General features: G+C 42.0%; 1 protein-coding gene across 5 annotated transcripts in view; it reads right to left on the reverse strand.

Annotated features, from left to right (window-relative positions):
- Positions 1-6558: 6558 nt before the first annotated feature.
- Positions 6559-21752, reverse strand: part of LOC121278899 (vacuolar protein sorting-associated protein 13B-like) — a 1102197-nt gene continuing 1087003 nt past the window's right edge. For 4 of the 5 annotated variants that reach the window (XM_041189400.1, XM_041189399.1, XM_041189397.1 and 1 more), the window contains 5 exons: positions 16666-16836; positions 12290-12460; positions 10563-10665; positions 10125-10374; positions 6559-7100 (listed from right to left, as the gene is read on the reverse strand). In XM_041189400.1, the coding sequence (XP_041045334.1) occupies positions 6852-7100; positions 10125-10374; positions 10563-10665; positions 12290-12460; positions 16666-16836 (944 nt within the window). In that variant the 3' untranslated portion in view covers positions 6559-6851. The remainder of the gene's footprint in view (positions 7101-10124; positions 10375-10562; positions 10666-12289; positions 12461-16665; positions 16837-21752) is intronic. The other variant, XM_041189401.1, reaches the window with a different exon arrangement.

The following is a 21752-nucleotide window of genomic DNA, read 5'->3' on the forward strand; positions in this document are numbered from 1 at the left end:
ATTTTTCATGTAGGTTGTGGATCCTTGGCAGCAATTTTCCTGTGATTGAAATATCTGTGTCTATAGATACATAATGTTCAAATACTAAACTATTTCAACTTTGCCCCACAGTTAAACCATTATTGTAGAATCAACATTGTTTCCAGATCAGCCATGATCTTACTGAATGGTGTAAAAGCATCGAGGGGCTGAATAAACTACTCCTATTTCTGAGTTCTTCTGCTTTGACTGTTCTGTGGCTCCAATCCATGATCAGTTTGGAGCAATGTTAATTCTCTTCCCTATATGGGAGTTTGCTGTGATTCTTCTCCAATGGAGTTTTTCACTGCAGTTTATCCCCTGTGGAACCATCTCATCCTGGAAGAAGTGCAAGATTTTTTTGTTGTAGGACAAAACAGGAGATCATACTACAGGCGGCAATTTGCTAAATACTATACTCTTAATATAAGACATCTGCGGGACCCATTATGTTTACATCTTTCGCTGGCTGCTAACTCATGTGCAACTAACTGAAACAACATCTCTCCTTTGAAGTCTGCCCACAAACCCTTCACAAAAGGAATCAGTTTCATTTGGTGGACAAACTCAGAATGTTACATAAATATAACTTTTTTTTTAATATAAACTTAACCCAAACATTTCTGCAGGATGGTCTCAGGGGGATTCAAGAGGGGAGAAGTACGCTAGGAATGGCAGATACAATCTATAACAGTCCTTCAAGAATTCCAAGGCAAATGAACTAAAATAGAGTGGCTACTGAACATTATTCAATATAGTTTCATGATGAGCACACTTGCACAGTGCTATCGATGCTGGGTTTTTTTTTCCACAGCATTCACTCCGCAAGGCACTGACTCATGCCTGAGTTATGCCAGCAACTGAACGAAAGGCATGATTCATATGGGCCTGGACTTTGCAGCCAGAAATAAAGTGGTGGCACTCGCCGCTGACCTCGAAGAAAGCTGCCCACAGTGGTTCCACAATCTCTGGTGTGGATTTCCTCTTCTGTAAAGTCAATTTGAATCAGGCACCAAGTCGAGGATATTTCCAGGCATCCATGCAACAGTAGTGTCATCCAGCAAAATAAGCAATCACATTGAAGTATTCCCACAGACAGAAAACCAGGAAGTTAAATGTGTTAATTGCCTTTCACTTTTAATATAATTTTTTTACAGAGAGCAGAATAAATGATTGGGATGCACACTTGGGATTAAGGTAGAAGCTAAAATATCATAAACAAATTTTATAAAGTAATTATTTTAAATTTTGCATGTTTTTATTAAAATGGGAGAAATTTGAAATTCCACAAATGTAAAATTTGTTTTTCAGGGCCAGAGAAGTTGTTCAAAAGTAATTCCGAACTTAACATGCCATTAGAAACCCAGTTACACCTCATTCAACAAGGTGAAACTCTTTCAAGGATTTTCACAATCAGGCTAATAGTAAAAAGGGCAAGTTTTCACTCGTTCAGCGATTTCTAATTGCTTGCACTCTGCAGGGGACTTGAAGAATGCACCTTATGGAGAAGCATCACTGGCAACAACTTTTAGATCTCCGTGTTCAACGATGCATGTGCAGACTCCAGAAGTTCATTGCCATCAGCTGCAAAGAAGTAATGACAGTGAACATTGACTGTTACCAGGCAGTGTAATTATCTAGAAGCATGGTGAAAAACAAATGCAAAATTTTCCATTGTTGGAGACAATCCTAGAAGCAATAACAGAAAACTGTTGACAGAGCAGAAACCAAGGATACCTGTATTTATACAGGACAATCATAAATCAAGGTTCAATGTGAAGTTCTATTTGACACTTCTAACTCCTTTCCAGTGATTACAACAAACTGACTTCATCAACCAGCATGTTAGCGAACAATATGAAATGAACCTTAGTAGATGTTGTGCAAATGTTGTTATTTAGACACAGATTATTTGAAAGGAAAATCGAAACCAGATGCGGTAAATGCATACTTTAAAGAGGTGCGTTCAAGAAAGTTGACAGTTTCAAAGTCTAGTAGAGCTGAAACGTCATTGAATTTCTGCCATAAATCAGTCAGAGTCATGTTAGACTGCCATCGATGACCTGGCAATTGGAATGAAGACAAAACACCTTCACCATCAAATACGCTCATTAAATGAGCAGAATAGGTTCCTTTTGGTTTGCACCTGACCACAACAGAGTGGAATAAGTTCAAGGAATTTTGGCCTTTCCCTTTGAAGAGAGCAGTTTTTGTTTGTTTGTGTATGTGTACACTACGCATACTGAATCTAGATTTATACCTCCTGTTGTGAACATCTGTGTTGTTTCATCTGCCTTTGCAAATGTCCAGTACTGTCCTGCATCTGTTAACTTTTACAAGTTGGTTCAATTTCCTGCCCATCTTTTCTGAAAGCTTCCTGCAACTCGTATGCTTATCTGGTTTGTACACGTTGCAACACTATTTATATTCAATTTCTTTCCAATCGTGAACGATGTTTAGCCGCTGCATGGTCCATTTTGGAGTTGTGTACTTGATTACACTTGATATATATCATTTTCATGTCAGAGGGAGGAATCTTACATCCATGAATCATTGTGCCAAGATATAAAAAAGGGCTGCATACAAAAACACCAGACAGAATGTAAATGATTGGGTAATTCTCCTGGTCGCCTTGTTGTGCAAGAGTGCAAAACTCTTCTCCAGCACTTTCCTGGAGAAATCGCTCTACTTTTATCAGAGAAGCTGCTGTGGTTTCGATCATGAGTTCTGTTTGCTGCAGAGGTTATTTAAATTTAAGCGATTGTCCTTGTTCAGGGGGCATTTAAGAATCAACCACGTTGCTGTGGCTCTGGAGTCACATGTAGGCCAGCAGATTTCCTTCCTTAAAGGGCATTAGGGAACTAGATGGGTTTTTGCAACAATCTTAATTCTGGATTTTTATTGAATTCAAATTTCACCATCTGCCGTGGTGGGATTCGAACCCAGATCATTAACCTGGGTCTTGGGAATACTAGCCCAGTGACAATACCACTATGCCACCACCTCCCCCATAGACTCTTCAGGCTTGTTGCTGTGCTGAAATTTGCATCAAACAAATAGATCCTGTTTGCTGTAAAATAGCCAGATGGCTGTGAGTTCTGCCAAATGTCTCACCCTGCCTCCAATTTATTGGCTGACACATTGCAACTCATTGGCTGACTCAGCGGTGTTAATAAACTGACAAAAAAGGACAAAAGAACAACTGTCATGCCTCTAAATACCCAGCTTATTCATTAGATGGTAAACCTTGTGAGCTATCTTCTACAACCACTGGGAATGCGAAGTAAATAGTACAAAATCAAGGAGATTATGTTAAATCTTTATAAATCACCGAGTTTGGCCCCCAACTGGAATGCTATACACAATTCTGGGCACTGCATTCAGGAAGGATGTCAAAGAGGGCACAGAGGAGTTTTATGAGAATGGCATCAGAGATGAGGGATTAGCCTCCTTAGAGCAGAGAAGGTTAATGGCACATTTCATAAAGGTATTCAAAATTATGAAGGAACGTGGTAGCGTTAACAAAAGGGAAACCATTTCCACTTGCATGAAGGTCAGAAACCAAATTAAGTAAATTGGCAAAAGAACCAGACGCAAGATGAGGAGAATTTATTTCACGCGAGTTGTCATTATCGGGAACGCACTGCCCAGAGGGTGGTGAAAACAGATTCAAGGTTATATTCCCAAAGGGGAATTGGATAAATATTTGAAGGTAAAAAATATGCAGGGCTATGGGGAAAAGAGCATGCGAGTTGGACTTATTGAATAATTCTTCTGAAGAGCCAGCAGAGGCACAATAGGCCCAATGGCCTCCTTCAGTGCTGCATCATTCTGCGATTCCAGTTCTAGGCTCTGGAATTCTCTCCCCACACCTCTCTCTCCTCCTGTAAGTCACTATCTAAAACCTACCTCTTTAAGCAAGTTCTTGGTCACCTGTCCTAACATCGTTTTATGTGGTACTGAAACAAAATACTGCGGATGCTGGAAATCTGACATAGAAACAGAAAGTTCTGGAAACACTCTGAGGGTCTGAAGATAAGTCATATCCGACCCGAAACTTTAACTCTGTTCCTCTCTCCACAGATGCTGCCAGACCTGCACTTTCTGGTTTTACACCACTTTGTGGATTGGTATCAAATTTTATCCGATGATGCTCCTGTGAAGCAACTTGGGACATTTTACTATGTTAAAGGTGCACAATAAACAAGGGGTATTGCTATTGACTGGCTTGGGTTGGTGCTTGATAATAAGGCCGTCTCATTGTCCCTCTGATCGAATGATTGGAGAGACTTCTCACTTGCTCTGCACAAATTCTATTACAATCATGCTGCCATGGAAATCCCTCGGGATATAATCCTAAACTGGAGTATTGTGTCCAATTCTGGGCAACACACTTTGTTGGGCGGGGTGGGGGGGGGGGGGGGGGGGGGGTGGGGGGGGCCGTGGTTGTGAAGGCATTAGAGAGGAAGCAGAGATGATTTGCAAGAATGGTCCCCTGGGATGACGAACTTCAGTCATGTGGATAGATTTGAGAAGCTGGGCTTGTTCTCCTTAGAGAAGAGAAGATTAAGAGGTTTGATAGAGGTATTCAAAATCATGAGGAGTGTGGACAGAGCCATAGGGAGAAACTTCCTGTTGGCGGAAGGGTCGAGAACCAGAGGGCATCGTTTTAAGGTGATCGGCAAAAAAAAAGCAACAGCAACATAAGAAAAACCTTCTTATGCAGTGAGTGGTTAGGATCTGGAATGCACCACCAGCAGATTCAATCGAGGCTTTCAAAAGGAAATGGGATAACTATCTAAATAGCTCTTCCAGGCATGGATGTAATGGGTCAAATGGCCTGCCTTTTCTCATTAATGGCCAGCATTTATTGCCCATCCCTAACTGCCCTTGTTCACAGGGCATTTAAGAGTCAACCACATTCTGGTGAAGACAGCAGATTTCCTTCCCTAAAGGACATTAGTGAACTAGGTGAGTTTTTACCCATTTACAACAATGATTTTGTGGTCATTATCAGAAGTTTAACTCCAGATTTTTATTGAATTCAAATTTTTATTGAAATGCCGTGGTGGGATTCGAACCCAGGTCCCCACAGCATTACTCTGGGTCTCTGGAATACTAGCCCAGTGACAATATCACTATGCTGCCATCTCTCTCTAAGCTGTAATCATTCTATGAACCTATGGGTGATTAATTTCACAGAGTGCCTATTGGCACTGCCTGTCACCACTGACCATGCAGGACTTTTCAGGGTTAGAGGGATGGCATCAAACTTGCACAGGGATAGTGAGCACCTGCGTCTCTGGAGATCCTAATGCTTACCCATCATTGATGAGGTGGGGAGATGGTTACTTAGTGCCTCACTATATCCTCCTCAGCATCCTCCCCCCCCCCTCAACATTTGCTTGGAGGTTTGGGCCACTTCTATTAGCGAAGCCCACTCGTTTCACTGGCATGTCTTAGCTCAATCGGTTGGTGGGGCTTTACGCTGGCTACATTTGGATACAGAAAAGCATAAACCTCACAAACAACAGGGCCACTGGGCTGAAAAATGGAGAAGAGGCATTGCAGAAGTACAATGTAGTTGGAAGTGTTAAAGGCTGTAGTGAGGTTTAGGATAACAAGGGGTGGGGAGAGATTTGGGATAGTCCATCATTGTTGCAAGTCTAATAGAATTGTATTGGTTAGGCCCTGGAGGCTGAAACCATTTGGAACATAGCAACAGGAACAGTCCTTTAGCCATCCGAGTTCCAGGCTAAAGGTTATTTGTAACACCGCAAGAGCTGGGAGAGAACATCAATTTGCATTTATATAGCACCCTTATCATAGTTAATTGTCCCAAGGCTCTTCACATGAACGTTAACAAACAAAAATTGATACTGTGGCATATAAGGAGAAATTAGGACAAATGACCTAAAGCTTGGTCACAGAGGTAGGCTTTAAGAAGGTTTCTTAAAGGAGGAGAGAGAGGTAGAGAGGAGAGGTTTAGGAAGAGAATTGCAGGGATGTGGGCCTTTGCCACTGAAAGCTTGGTCATCGGGGTGAGGGGCAATGACAAACAAGGACCTCAACAGGTCAGGATTGGAGCAGCACAGATATCTCGGAGGTTTGCAGGGTTGGAGGAGATTACAGAGGAAGAGGGGAATGAAGCCATGAAGGCATTTGAAAACAAGGACGAGAAGTTGAAAGTTGAGGATTTGCCAGGCCAGGAGCCCATGTAGGTCAGTGAGCACAGGGGCGATAGCGAGCATCAGAGTTTTGGATGAGCTTAAAATTACAGAGGGTAGAGAACGAGAGACCAGCCAGGAGACCGAGTGAGAGTACATCACAGAACTCCTAAACACTAATGAAAGATTTTGAAACCTATCTGGTAGAAAATTTACCTGCACCAGATCCTCACTTTCTCAACCTCATTTGTTTAATAACAAGTGAGAAACTTTCACCTGACTACTTGTCTAACATATTAAACAGGAAGATTCTTTGATAATTTGCTGCTCGCCTGTCGAACTATTTGCGAAATAAAATGGCATCATGCAATTCTGACTTTAAAATTTATTTACTTCCAATATTTTCAGTTATATTAACAATTGTTTTGTTGACGTAATCATTACAGAATAATAAAATCTCCTTATTGACAGCACTTAACAAAGTTGCTTCAGCAGCATTAGTGGCCACATCCCTTTCATTAAACAGGTATTTACATAGTTCTTATGAAAAGATTATGCTGTACTTAACTGATGCTAATCAAGAGCTGAATGTCAAGCTGTTTAATCAGCAAAATGTCAGCATCTTCATCATGAAAAATAATCTTTGACATTGTTGCACATTTGTGACTAGTAAAATCCCTTTCTCAGTGCCTTGTTTTTCACCATAGAAAACTTGCTCACAAACACAAGCCCAAAGTGGTGATCAACCAAGTATTGGTAAGTCTTGGTTCTGGTGGCAGGAGGATTAGCAACAACTACTTGAGAAGCCAGCTGCATGGCTGTGGTACTGGGAACAATGTAATGCGACGTTCTTGTGACATAATCCACCAGTCGATCATACTGCTGTTCAGAAAGTCTTTCTCGGATGCCATCTCCCTAAACAAGACAGAAAGAACCACATCAGCATTAACTGTCTAATTCAACGGGAATGCCAGGACCGCTTCTGTACTACTTCTCGGCCTCACCACATGTCCTTATATAGAATTACATAGTAGTTACAGCAGAGAAACAGGCCACTTAGATGTGCAGTATGCGAAGCAGATGCTCTATGTGTGTATGTATTCATCCCACACTATTCCATCTGACGCTATCAGCACATCCTTCTGTTCATTTCTTCCTAATGTACTTACCTAGATTTCCTCTTAACCACTCTCTGGGTAAAGAGGTTTCTCCTGAACGACTCATGGGGCTGAATTTTGCCTTCGGCAACCAGGGAGCGGGGCCTGCTCGCCGATGCATAAAATGACATGGGATGACGTAGGGCGGAACCCCCGAGGCCATCCCGCCCCATTTAAATTTTCAGGAAGGCGGGAGCGCAGCAAAATCAGCTGTCCGCCCGTTAACCTGTCAATGGTCAACTGAGGCCACTGACAGGATTATTGAAACAATGAAAGGACCTGCCCGTCCAACCTGAAGGTTGGCGGACAGGCCAGGAGCCCCGGTGGGCAATAGAAAAAACATGAAACCTCATCCACCGGCGGGATGAAGTTTCATGTAGGGATTTAAAAAGTTTAATAAAGTTTTACTGTAATTTATGAACATGTCTCATCTCATATGACATTGTCACATGAGAGGGACATGTTAAGGATTTTTTTTCCTCTATTTTTAATGTTTTTAAAACAGTCAGCGATCTCCCTGAGGCTGCACTTAGCTTTCCTGCGCATGCGCGAAACAGCGCACTCTCGCTTTTGGGGAACCCCTCCCTAGCCCACGCAGGGATAGCGCTTCACACCGGATGTCACCCTGGGCAGGCCTTAACTGGCCCGCTCATGTAAAATGGTGGCGGGGCCCACTTCTCCGGCGGGGATTGGCCCCCCACCCGCCAGAGATTGGGTTGGGCCCACCCACCCAACAGGCAGAAAATTCTGCCCATGGTTTTTTGGATTTATTACCACTTTCTCATTGTGTGTTATTTTTGATGCATTGGAATTAATTTTGGCTTCTGTTGATAGGGTAAAATAGATGATATTGATTCAGTCATCAGCCATACAGCTTTCCAAAGGAGATGAAAATTGGGAGTTGTGTTTATTGGGAGCTGAACCGATATAAGCCAAAGTCAAAAAGACCCTCATTATGTTTCTATATTATAACAAAAAAAACTGTTAAACTGAAAATCAGGATATAGTTATAGGAACACAGGAATGTTTTAGAGAACGGAAAGGCGATGAGGCGGACGATGCCTTTCCCTTTTTATCAGAAGCTCCATTCGTCCATTTATTCATCGAGGTGGCTCTCTCTAGACACACATCCAATTACATCTGAACCAGTTTAAAATGTTTACTTCCGTCACCTCTTTTATGTTTTTCCAAAACTTTATTACCATTCCGGGGAATCTTCTCTCATCTTTCTGTTTAGTCCTTGCTTCCCAATTTTTAATGCGTAAGTGAATCTTTCACTGTGGTGTTTTTCTTTTTCTTCACCGATTATGATTTATTGACTTGTTCAGTCTCACAGCTCCCCTCCACACAACTCAGTGTCCCAGTTGTCCCCTATTTATATGTGCTCAAAGACAATCAATACCCATCACTTGGTTCTCTTAACCTAAACAATGTAATTGACATTAACAAACCTTAAAATATAATTAACAAGACATTAACAAAAATAGAAGGATAAATGGAAAATCCTCTGCCTAATCATTTGTTTCATTTCCCCCTATAGGCAGGTGAATAATGAAGGACTGCCTTTCACAGTGATGTGTGTTATTATTGGCAAAAAACATTCAAGCAAATCATTTGTTGTTTTAGGTTACAGTGCAGGTTATGAGCAGCTTTAAATGAGTCACAAAAATATGCCTTTTGGATTAATGCACTGAAAATTAAATAAGTGCCACTCCCAAAAAACAATTACTAAAAAATCCAAAAAGGTTACGTGGTTAATTATACATGACTCACTCTGAAACCCGTGACACTGAAAATTACAAGCTGCAGGCCACCTTCTATGCAGCAAGCCATCCAAAAGTCTGCTGCTGTAAACTAGCCCACATCAAGTACTGTTCACCCATCACAACTGTGCTACATTGATGCTTTGTCTGGCAACACCTTAATTTTACAATTCTCATCCTTGTTTTAAAGTTCTTCCGTGGCTTTGTCACTCCCTATCTTTGTAAGCTCCTTCTTTTCCACAACCCGCTAAGATACCTGCGTTCCTCTAATTCTGGCCCGTTGTGCCTTCCCAATCATAATTGCTCCACCTTTGTTGGCCGTGCCTTCAGTTGCCTAGGTTCTGAAGTTCCCTCCCTACATCTCTCGGCCTCTCTATCTTTCTTTTCTACTTTAAGATACCCCTTAAAACCTACCTCTTTGACCAAACTTTTGGTTATCTAACCTAGTATTTCCTTACGTGGCTTGGTGACTTTGTTGAATAATGTTCCTAGGGAGCACCTTGGGATGTTTCATTACGTTAAAGGTGTTATATAAATATAAGTTGTTGTACCTGTTGAAAGCAGCGGTAATGGCACAATAATGAGCAAAATATATTAATGATCATAAGTTTAAACTACAATAATCTTAATAATGGGCTCATTTGTTTGTCTTTTTATTTTAAACTGATCAAATAGTGGAGAACGGGTTGTCATTTGAGCAAGTTTGTGCGAAACTTTGTAGTTTACGAAATGTTAATGTAGGGAACTGTCTTCAATTTGTGGAACAGACAAGGTCATTATTCAAAATTTGTGCTGGTTGACACCAAGGATACAGCTTTTCGCAAACAGGATATCTTGTGTTAATGTGAATGAAAGACTCATCTGAATGTCCAGCTACAGAAATATAGAGATTTATGGCTTAAAAGTCATGACTGTTGGGAAATGTTTCTCAAAGGATAAATAGGCTGCGTTTACAGGGTTCAAAACCATCCATTTCCTACAACAGCTCTAATTCAGTTGTAGAAAGGGTTGTGCCTTACCTCTGTGTCATACGATACCCTCTGTTGCTTGAGCACGACCTGCAGCAAGTTATCTTTCTTTGGATCCAGGCTGCACTCAATCTCCGTGACTGGGAATGCCTGCTGCTGCGTGTCCTCACTGACACTGACCACAAACAATACCTCAGAGGTGAGCAGCAAACAACCATCGTACTCCTGGCCAGCGTTGCTCACGATAACCACATCCAAGGCCATAAAGACTTCAGGCCTGCCCAAAGACTGGAGCATTTTCCTGTCAGGACACAAAATGTTGAACAGATACCATTAATTTCTTTTTTTTATTTAAAATTCCAGAACTGAAACATTTCATGTAAGAAACAAACCTTTCCAAGATAAATGACCTGTTAGTTTGATACAAAGCCAGAGCAATGTAATGAATAATGCCACCATAAAAATGACTGACTGCCAGAATACTCTTACCAGACATATTTAACGTGGCTGTTTGGGGCCTGGTCAGTCTGTTGCTCAGTGGGGTGAAACCTCTGCTTTGGAAGTTGAGAAAGTCCAGCACCATGTAAAATACCTACAGCAATAAAGACAAGATTCTTACTTCTACTTAACAGCAGCCACGCGGTGCTGAAATGATGTAATGTGTTTGGAACAGACTGATAGGGATATTCATCTCTTTAACCGCAATTACGTAAAAGGCAAAGCACTATAACAGTGACAAAAATTAAAATGAGTTCAGCTAGTCTCATGAACATTAGAAAGCGGCAAATGTACTCCTCTAACTATGTCTAAATAACAGTACAAACATCCCACTTAAAACTAACGCAGTAACAATGGGCGATTTCTATATACAATGACAACTACATTAGCTCAACATTCAAGTATGATAATTTCCATTGGATTGTGTTTCTGAGCAGCATCGCTATGAGAAACGATCTCTCTTCCCAAATAAAATATATCCATTACATATTACAGTTGCAGGCTAATCTTTAAGTTAAATCAACAGAATTGCAACATTAAAATAAATAAAAAACAGAAGTTTAGTATTCAAAACATATGTGGAGGCTGAGTCTAATGGGTAAAGGGAGTTTTTTTCCTCCATCATCGCACAGGCTCAGGGCTCCAGGTTATGTCAGTCTGCAAGTGGGCACTTCAAGGTGGTAGCAACTCTTGCCTCTTAAGTCAGGGGGTTGTGGGTTCAAGTTCCACTCCAGGACATGAGCACAAAAGTTAAGGCTGCTACTCCAGTGCAGTACTGAGACGAAGGAGGGTGAACAATGGAACACTGTTTCTCTTGCTCATGTTTAAAGAATATGACAGTCTTCCTTTCTATAATCATCCTGAAGACACTTAATTGTTGCATTATAAATCCTGATCTACTGTACCAGTGACATTTGGGCTTGGCCATTACTTAGCATGCCCTATTGATGTAATGATATTGCACAGGGAGACATTTTAACTTCATAGCTAAAACTGTAAAAGGTGTGTTGAGTTTATGAAGTGACTTTTATAAAGGGATTAGAGTGCAAGGATAAAGAAATTTTAATACAATTACACAAAGCATTGGTGAGGCCACATCTGGAGTACCATGTGCAGTTTTGGTTTCTTTACCTAAGGAAGGACATTACTTGCCCTCAGGGAGTGCAACAAAGGTTCACTAGACTGGTTCCTGGGATAAGGGGATTGTCCTGTGAGGAAGGATTGAGTAGATTAGGTCTATATCCACTGGCATTTACAAGAATGAGAGGTGACCTCATTGAGATATATAAAATTCTTAAGGGGCTTGAGAGGGTAAATGCTGAGTAAATGGTTCCCTGACTGGGGAACCTAGAACACAGTGCCAGAATCTCAGAATAAAGGGCTTGCCATTGAGGACTGAGATGAGGGAAAAACTCTTCATTCAAAGCATTATGAATCTTTGAAACCCCCTACCCTCGAGAGATGTGATACTCAGTTGTTGGGTGCATTCAAGGCAGAAGTTGATAGATTTTTGGGTGCTAAGGGAAACGGGGGATATTGGGATAATGCAGAAAGATGGAGTTGAGGTAGAAGGTCAGCACTGATCTTGTTGAATGGCAGAGCAGGCTTGAGGGACCAAATGGCCTATGCCTTGTCCTATTCTTTCGTCCTTTGTTTTTTGCAAAGTGGTGGCGTGTTCGCGAAAGTGTTTGACGAGGCACAGAATTTTCTATACTTGCCATAACCAGTTTGAGAGACAAGCTCGGCGGCCCCTCCAATTGGTTTGGTAAAAACCCCCACAATGCCTTTGCCCACACCAGAGATGACATCTTTGGCTTTGCGTCCAGCCGAAACCTCCGCCGTCTTCTGGAAATTCTGCATCGGCTGATCCACGATACCAGCAATGGCACCTGGGAATATCAAGCAGAAGTGATGAAGGATCCAATCCTACCTTTTCCACAAGTAAGCGGCTTTCATATGCTCTCGCGCTCAAAGAAAATAACTTTGAAGCCTTTGTTTGCCGCCATCCTTGGTATTATTCCTATGGCTTTGAGGGGTAGATTGTCTGGGCCACAAGTATTGTACCTCTAGTATCAATGCTTCTTTATATCAGTTCACAGAAGGCACACCTTACAGGACCAAATAATTTCAAATTTCCACTCCCCTTAATATGAAGAAGCGCTTCCTGGCTTTAGCCCTGGAAGGGATGGTTCCAATTTTAAGCTTATGGCCCCTTGTTCTGAATTCACCACCAGGGGAAAGAGTTTCTCCATATTTACCCAATCAAATAAATTTAACATTTTAAGCGCACTTCAATCAGATCATCCCTTGATCTTCGGAACTGAAGAGCTATGACCCAACAATTTATCTATTACTGATTTATGAGTAGACTTATTACTGCATATTGGACACGAAAAGTTAACTCCTGTTTCTCGCTCCATAAATGCTGCCAGAGCTGCTGAGTTTTTCCAGTCCTTTTTGTTTTTATTTCAGGTTTCCAGTATCCACAGTATTTTTCTTTTATTATAGTACAGAAGGAGGCCCTTGTGACTCATCATGCCAGCGCTATTCAGTTAACCCTACTGTCCTGCTCTTTCCCCTTGGCACTGCCTATTTTCCCTTTTCAAACATTTATCCAATTCCCTTTGGAAAATTACTACAGGCACTGCTTCCACCAACTTTTTAGAATTCCAGATCAAGACAAGCTCACTGCTTAAAACAAATTCTCACCTCCCCCTAGTTCTTCTCCCTTAAATCTGTGTCCTCCAGATACCAACCCTTCAACCAGCAGAAACAAGCTTCTTCATAGTTAATCTGTCTACACCCTTCACACTTTTGAACACTTCTATAAATCCATCCATAACTTTTTCTACTCTAAGGAGAATAATCTTTATAAAAATACAAATTTAATACATGTACATTTTTTTCTCTTTATTCTTTCAAGAGATGTGGGTATCACTGGCAAAGCCAGCATTTGTTGCCCATTCTTAATTGCCCTTGAACTGAGTGACTTGCTCAGCCATTTCAGTGGGTAGTTAAGAGTCAAACACATTGCTGTGGATCCAGAGTCACATGTAGGCCAGGCCAGGTACAGGTGGCAGATTTCCTTCGCAAAAGGACATTCGTGAATCAGATGGGTTTTTATGACAATCATGGTCATCATTACTGAGACTAGTTTTCAATTCCTGGTTTATTAACTGAACTTAAATTCCACCAGGTGCCATGGTGGGATTTGAACCTGTGACCCAGAGCATTAGCCTGGGCCTCTGGATGACTAGTCCAGTGACATCACCACTACATCACCATCACCCCTCGGTAGGAATATTAAAATTCTGTGTGTCCTGTCAACTTTTCCTGCACGATAAATTTTTATGTCCATGTTTACGGTGAATAATATGTAAATTTGACAACTAGTTCAGCCCTTTCAGCAGTGATGTTGCAGCATCTCAGCTTTGCAGTTTCTTAGCCTGTACTGCAGGGAGTGGAGTCCAGGTCTCCAAATAACTCTACTCCTCTCTTCTCAAATTGCAATTCGTCTTGCTACATGACTGCCCGCGCCCGCTCAGCTCCCCCGATGGGGAGAAAATTCACCCCTTGGTTTTGACTCCCTATGTGAATCATCACTAGAGGTTGACTAACATCTAGAAAAATCTGTAATGGTTGTGAGCACAGTACACAGAGCAGCAAATATGTGATAGGGCTTGTAATTTAAATCAATGTCAACAGAAGACAGTTGGATTCAGAATCAGCTCAGTGGCAAGAAACAAACGGTAATGGTTGACAGGCGTTCTTCAGTGGGGTTCTGCAGGACTTAGTACTAGCTCCCTTGCTGTTTGTGGTATATATCAATTATTTAGACTCAAATGTTTTCATGATTAAGAAGTTTGCAGATGATACAAAAATTGATTGACAGCAAGGAAGAAAGCTGTAAACTGCAGGGAGGTATCAATGGACTGGTCAGATGGGCAGGAAAGTGGCAAATGAAGTTCTGTCTGGAGATGTGTGAGGTGATGAACTTGGGGAGGACAAACAAAGCAAGGAAGGATAAATAGTAGGATAATAAGATGTATAGAGGGAACAGAGGGACCTTGGAGTACATGCTGCCAGATCTCTTAAGATTCCAGGACTGGTAGAAAAGGTGGTTAATAAAAGCAAAATACTGTGCAGCTGGAAATCTGAAATAAAAACAAAGTTGGAAAAAACTCAGCTGGTCCAACAGCATCTGTGGAGAGAGGGACAGAATTAGCGGTGAATATGACACTTCTTTGAAACCATATTCAACGCGAAATGTTAACTTAGTTTCTCTCTCCAGACATATTGCCAAGCCTGCTGAGATTTCCAGCACTCTCTGTAGAAAAGATGATGAACAAGGCAAATGGCATCATTTCCTTTATTAGCCAGGTATAGAATTTAAGAGCAGGGAGGTTGTGTTAACCTGTTTAAACACTAGTTACACCACAGCTAGAGTACTTAAGTTTTGATCACCACTTCACAGGAAAGAACTGATCGCACTACAGAGGGTACAGAGGAGATTTATCAGGATGTTGCCAGGACTAGAGAATTTTGGCTAAGAGGAAAGAGTGGATAGGGTGGGGTTGTTTCCTTTGGAACACAGGAGGCTAAGGGGAGATCTCGTAAAGATGTATGAGATTATGAAGGGGTTAGAGGGGGTGAATAAGAAACATCTATTTCCATTCGCAGAGCAGTCAATAACCAGTGCACACAGATATAACATAATTGGCAGAATAAGTAGAGGTGAGTTGAGGCATGGCAGATGTCTGGAATTCACTGCCTGAAATGGTGGCAGAGGCAGCAATCCACATCACAAAATTGGATACGCTTTTGAAGTGCTATAACCTACAGGGCTACGGACTACGAGCTGAAAACTGGGATTAGGCTGGCAGAGACACGATGGACTGAATGGCCTCTTCCCTGTGCCATACATTTCCTACGTTTTCCATGTTTCGAAGATGAAAATTCAAGTTTATTCCACCATCACATTCTGATATTAGAAAATCAATGCCAACAATCTACGGTCCTTTTCAGTATAATGAATTAATCTATCCTATTTATTCATATGGCACACTTCACTGAATTTAAGATTCCCTATTGTCATAGAATCTTATTTGGTGTAGATCCTGTTCAGTTGTGTATCTCTGCAGTCCACAATGTCATTTGCATCTTGGCCCATATCAGTCTGCTTAACTCTTCGGAACACTTTAATGTATCACTTTTTAATACTTACAGTCTAGACAGCCTAAATATCATAGTGAGTTCTTTGACTGCCTGAACTGCCCATTATCAAAATAAATGAGTACAATACCATTCTCTCTATGTAATGACCATGTCTGAAGAACACTGAGAAAATCAGCTTTCCATTTTACCAAAATAACGAGGGTGGGAAAAACCTACCACATTAATGTTCCTTCCTAGAGCACAATTCACATAAATCTCTCTCAAGCCTTTGTCATTGTTTGTGTAAAGCTCTTTATGTATCACCACCCTCCCCAAGGGAAAAAATATTAATTATCAAAGGCAGTTGAAGGAGGGCTCTTACAAAATGGATTTTAACACCAAAAGTTTTTCTAAGAAAAATGAACACAATGGGTACGTTTCCCTGGTAAATTCTCCTGTGGATGCACCAAAATGCAACACACCACATACGTGTAAATCTGCTTTGTAAACAAAGCAAGGCCATAGAGCTGCAATATCTTATTGAGATTAATAGATTCATTTCCCTGAAACAAGCAGAATAATTTCAGGACAGGCTGGGTCTGGGTTCCTTCATTATGAACTGATTTTCTTCAAGGTTTAAACAAAACTTAAAACCGTGTAAACATAGCTGAAGTGCTTCAACATAAATGGTCGACACATCGTAGACACATTTACAGTCATCAATAATGGAACTTACATTAAAGCGCCATCATTGAAAACCAGTCTGTTTTATAATGCATGGCCTTCCGTGATGGGGTTATTAGCCTTCTAATACTGCACAGATTCAAAAACGCGACATGCATACGGTTTGGAGGACTATCCCCAGAATTTACTCTGATGAGCTCTTGAGGTTTACATTTAAATTTTAGATTTATTATCAGGCTGGTCAATATTGCCGTACCCAGTAGACTGATTCCCAGCCGGGACAATCCCTGCCGCAGGCCTTCCCCCAGGTTGTCTGGAAGTTGCCTTCGCCATTCCTCCTGTCTGTTATAGTGCTCTTCATCCAGGGATAGCCGGTCCATGTTCCGAGCTAAGCTGGTAGCCAGGTTAGTGATCGATGTCAGTGTACCTATACAGAAATGCGCAAAGCAGTGAGTCAACATGGCGCTGTATTTTCTTTTTAAACGACATATATAATTAAGACATAAAAGATCCCATTGCACTATTTTGAAGAGCAGGAGAGTTATCCTCAATATCCCGGTCAATATTTATCTCCCAATCAACATCAAAAAGACAAATTATCTGATCACTATCACATCGTTGCTTGAGGGAGCTTTCTGCATGCAAATTAGCTGCACATTTCATTTATTATAACAGTGGCCACACTTCATCGGCTGTAGAGAGTTTTGGGAGGTCCTGAGGTTATAAAAAGGTGCTATATAAATGCAAATATTTATCTTTTATTTTAGATTCATATACCTGCATAAGCAGTGTTTATTATTAAAAATATCACAAAACTGGGAAAAAGGGAAGACAAATTAAACCTGCCCTTTCCGACAGACCCAGTGCAATTCTGGATGCAAGCTGCCCCAAATATTTCAACAGGCTGAATATCCAGAGCTAAGACATCCAGGGAAATAAAAACTTCTCTTATTGCAAAGGTAATCAAGTGAAGATCCTTACGAACATATGAAGACGGAGCAGGAGTAGGCCATTCAGCCCTTTGAGCCTGCTCCATCATTTAATAAGATCGTGGCTGATTTGACAGTAACCTGAAATCTGTATCCTGCCTACCCCCAACAGCCTATCACCCTCTTGCTTACCAAGAATCTATCCAGCTCTGCCTTAAAAATATTCAAAGACTCTGCTTACACCACTTTTTCAGGAAGAGAGTTCCAAAGGTTCACAATCCTCTGAGTGAAAAGATTTCACCTCATCTCTGTTTTGAATAGGCGACCCTTTATTCTTAAACAGTGAACCCCTCGTTCTAGATTGTTGCACAAGAGGAAACATCCTCTCCACATCCACCCTATCAAGACCCTTCAAGATCTTATATGTTTCAATCAATTGTCCCCATTGTTATTATTTAGCTGTCACCAATTGCACTCTACTCTTATGATTAGGATAGTGCAGACAGAATGAGAACCATGACGTTTGATCACCAACGTATTGATCCACACGGCAGCCCCACTGTCCCACACCAATCGGAAAGGAAACCAATTCGTCTCTAACCGATTGGCCGATTCCTGAGTGCCAGTCTAAACAGCCTTTTCTCCTTTCTCAATCATTTTAGAACTAGTAGTCAAAATGCTGAGTTTTTTTTTTAAAACACAATGGGCAAAATTTTTAGCTCGACATGCGTTGACATCGGGCGAGCGTCCGGACTGCGTCAATTGGCGGGCGCGTGCCGGAGTCAGCAGCGTGACCGCTGGCAAATAAAAAGCCTGCTAAGGCCATTAATTATATAATTGAACAAAATTTTTCACTGCCCGTCCAACCTGACGATTGGCGGGGCAGGTGAAAAGGCCAAACGGCCTTCACACTTTTTAAGGAAACCTCATCCACGGGCGGGATGAGGTTTCCCAAAGCAAATAAAAATAAATTAAAATATAATTAATAACATGTCCCTGGTCATGTGACAGAGTCACAGGAGTTGGGGGGGGGGCACGTTTTATTACATTTTTCATAATTATTTTTTTAAACACGCCTCATCTGCGAGGCAGCTCTGTGCCTCACGGGGATTGTCGAGTGCGCGCTCGCACGCATACGTGAAGTCTGCGCTGGCCCCACTCGCACACCCTCCCCCACCCGCACAGGCAGGGCTGAGCTCGGCTGCTCGTTTTTCCCGCTGGGCGGGTCTTAATCGGCCTGCCAGCATGAAATCACCTTCCGGCCTCGGTCGCAGGTGCTGTTCGGCTTCCTGGCCGTCCCCGCCCGACAAGGGCTAAATTCTGACCGATATTTTGGGCTGAATTTTGCCGTCAGCGAGCAGGGGGGTGGGGGGTGGGGGGGGGGGGGGGGGGGGGTGGGGGGGTGCAGGGCCCGCTCGCCGACGTGCAAAATGACGCGGGATGACATCGGGTGGGAACCATTTAAATCTTCAGGTAGGCGGGGGTACAGTGAAATCAGCTGTCCGACCTGTCAATGGCCAATTGAGGGATTGACAGGATCATTAGAACAATTAAAGGCCTTGCCCGTCCAACTTTAAGGCTGGCGGGCAGGCCAGAAGCCCCAGTGGGCTTCTGATAGCACATGAAACCTCATCCACTGGCGGGATGAGGTTTCATGTCGGGTTTAAAAAAGTTTAATAAAGTTTTAGTGAAATTTATTAACATGTCCCATCTCGTGTGACATTGTCACATGAGGGGGACATGTTAAGGATTTTTTTTTTCTATTTTTAATGTTTATTCAGCTTGTCTGCAATCTCCCTGAGGCAGCACTTAGCCTCAGGGAGATGTGCACTCTTTAGTGCGTGTGCGTGAAAGAGCGCACTCTCGCATTTGGGGAATCCCGCCCGCACAGGGAGTGCTTAGTGCTTCCCGCCGGGCATCATGCTGGGCGGGCCTTAATTGGCTCACCCACTTAAAGTGGCAGCAGGGGCCACTTCTCCGGTGGGGATTAGTTCCGCGCCCGCCAGAGATTGGATTGGGCCCGCCCACCCAACAGGCAGAAAATTCTGCCCTTTTTGTTGTTAAATCCTTAACCTGGCTACATCTACATCATTCAGTGGAAGGAGGGTCATTAAACCAGAGAGCCACAGATTTAAAGTAATTGGCAAGAGAGCCACAGGGGAGAGGAGGAGAATTTGTTTTTTATGCAGAAGATGTGGAACGTACTGAAAGGGCGGTGGAAGCAGATTCAGTAATAAAGTTCAAAAGAGAATTGGGAAAATACTTGAAGGAGAAATATTTGCAAGGCTTTGGGGGGATAGAGCAGGGGATTTAGACTAATTGGACAGCTCTTAGAAAAAGCTTGCGCAGGTGCACGAGGCTGAATGGCCTCCTTCTAACCTGCGTTGCATGATCATATTTTATGATCGTACAGGTTGTTCAGCATGGCTGAAATCTCATTGATTATCTCCGTCTTGCAAACAGTTTTCCTCCAAAGGAATACCAATCTGAACCACAATTAAACCGACTGTAACTCTGGAAATTTCCATCTTCCTTGGTCAACTGTTAGTGCACACATACTGTGTGGCTGAATAACCTGAACATCACAGGAAGAGGTAGACAGAGTCCAGCAATAGATTGCTGTAATGTTAACTTGAAACAAAATATCCCATTTTATGCAAATTAAAAATTGTTAAATGCTTCACTTTTGCTACAATTGCCTTCATCTTTCTACCATTCACTCTCCCCCCAAAATTCCTCTATTTTTCTTATTTTAATGTCATGTCTATTCGTTTGTTCTTAAAATTTCTTACAAGTTTCCAATGCACATTACCTTACCTTTGAAAATTAAAATCCATCTATTGTTCCTCAGCTTGGTTTCCGGGTCGCTTTGACTGAGTATGGAAGGTTAAGGGGTGGTCTAATTAAGGTGTTTAAGATGACTGATGGAGTTTTTAGGGTAAGTTGAGCGAAACTATTTCCTCTGGTGGGGGAGTCCAGAACAAGGGAACAAAACATTAAAATTAGAGTCAGGCCATTTAAGTGTGATGCCAAGAAGCATTTTATTTTATACAGAGGCTTGTAGAAATCTGGAGGAGAATTCTCCCCCCGGTTTGGGGGGGGAGGTTGTGTGGGGCTGGGTCACCATTTTATGTGGGTGGGCTAATTAAGGCTCGCCCAGTGTAATGTGCACCCAGAAGCGCTGAGCGCTTCATGTGCGGGCGAGGGGAGGGGGTGGTTCCCTGAGCTGGAGCCTGCACGCGAAACAGCACAGAAATCTCTCTGAGGTACAGAGCTGCCTCGGGGAGATTAGTTTAAGTTTTAAAAGTTTAGCTAAAGAGAAGAAAACTTTTTCAGACATGTCCCCTCATGTGACAGTGCCACAGGAACTGGGACATGTCAATGAACTTTCATAAAAATTTTTATTCAGTTTAAACGCTTCATGAGACCTCATCCCGCCCGTGGATGAGGTTCCATGAAAAATGCGAAGGCCGCCTGGGCTCTTCGCCTGCCCCCTCCGCCAACTTTAAGGTTGGACGGGCAGCTCAGTTTATTAGTTTAATTAGTTTTTAAATGGCCTTAATAGGCCTTTGACAGTTCAGCGGGCGCACAGCAAAGTCGGCTGCGCGTCCGCCGAACTGAAAATCTAAATAACACGCGGTGACATCGGGACACACTCCCGACATCACCCCACTCGTCGAGCCAAAAATTTGGCCCAGGAACACTCTTCTCCAAAAACTGAAAATTCCAAATCTGAGACTGAAGAATTTTTGTTAGGCAATGGCATTTATTAAGAGACAGGGAACCAAGACGACGAGAAGAAGTTATGATATAGATCAGCCATTAACCAACTGAATGATGGAACAAAGGTCGAGGTGCAGTTGGAATACTCCTAATCCTACAAATGATCCCACTTTCTTCTTGCAACAAGACTTGCTGTCATCAGTGAAAAGATTTATTATTAATACTATTAGAACAACAACTTCCTGATTGCTTATGGGTCCATTTGACAACCATCTTTATTTTTAAAAGGTGCCTCACTCACACGTTGGCAAATCCTGCAGTGAGGCAATGGCTTAAGTAGCTGAATATAAAAGAACTAACAAAATGATAATGAGGGAACATTTAGCCCCCTTAAAAATCCTGCCTATTACGCAAGTGCAGCACAGCAAAATCGGTTTGGGAAATTTCAATTTAAAAAACAAGGCGCAGGTATGTTCATGTGATTGCAATTAAGTAGATGTGAAGATATCTTTTACAAGACACTTTAGGGAAGAGAATTTTCATTACATCATTTATTTCTGCTGTAAAAAATGTATACAAATTCCAGTAAAAATAATCCCCCCACCTTATTGAGCTGAACACGGTGTTTTCTTTCAATTTCACCTCATATTACTAGAATTAATTAGAGGATTGCGTTTTTTCATTTTTGTTG

Source organism: Carcharodon carcharias, chromosome 6 (genome assembly GCF_017639515.1).
Source record: "Carcharodon carcharias isolate sCarCar2 chromosome 6, sCarCar2.pri, whole genome shotgun sequence".
In the NCBI taxonomy this organism is placed as follows: domain Eukaryota; kingdom Metazoa; phylum Chordata; class Chondrichthyes; order Lamniformes; family Lamnidae; genus Carcharodon; species Carcharodon carcharias.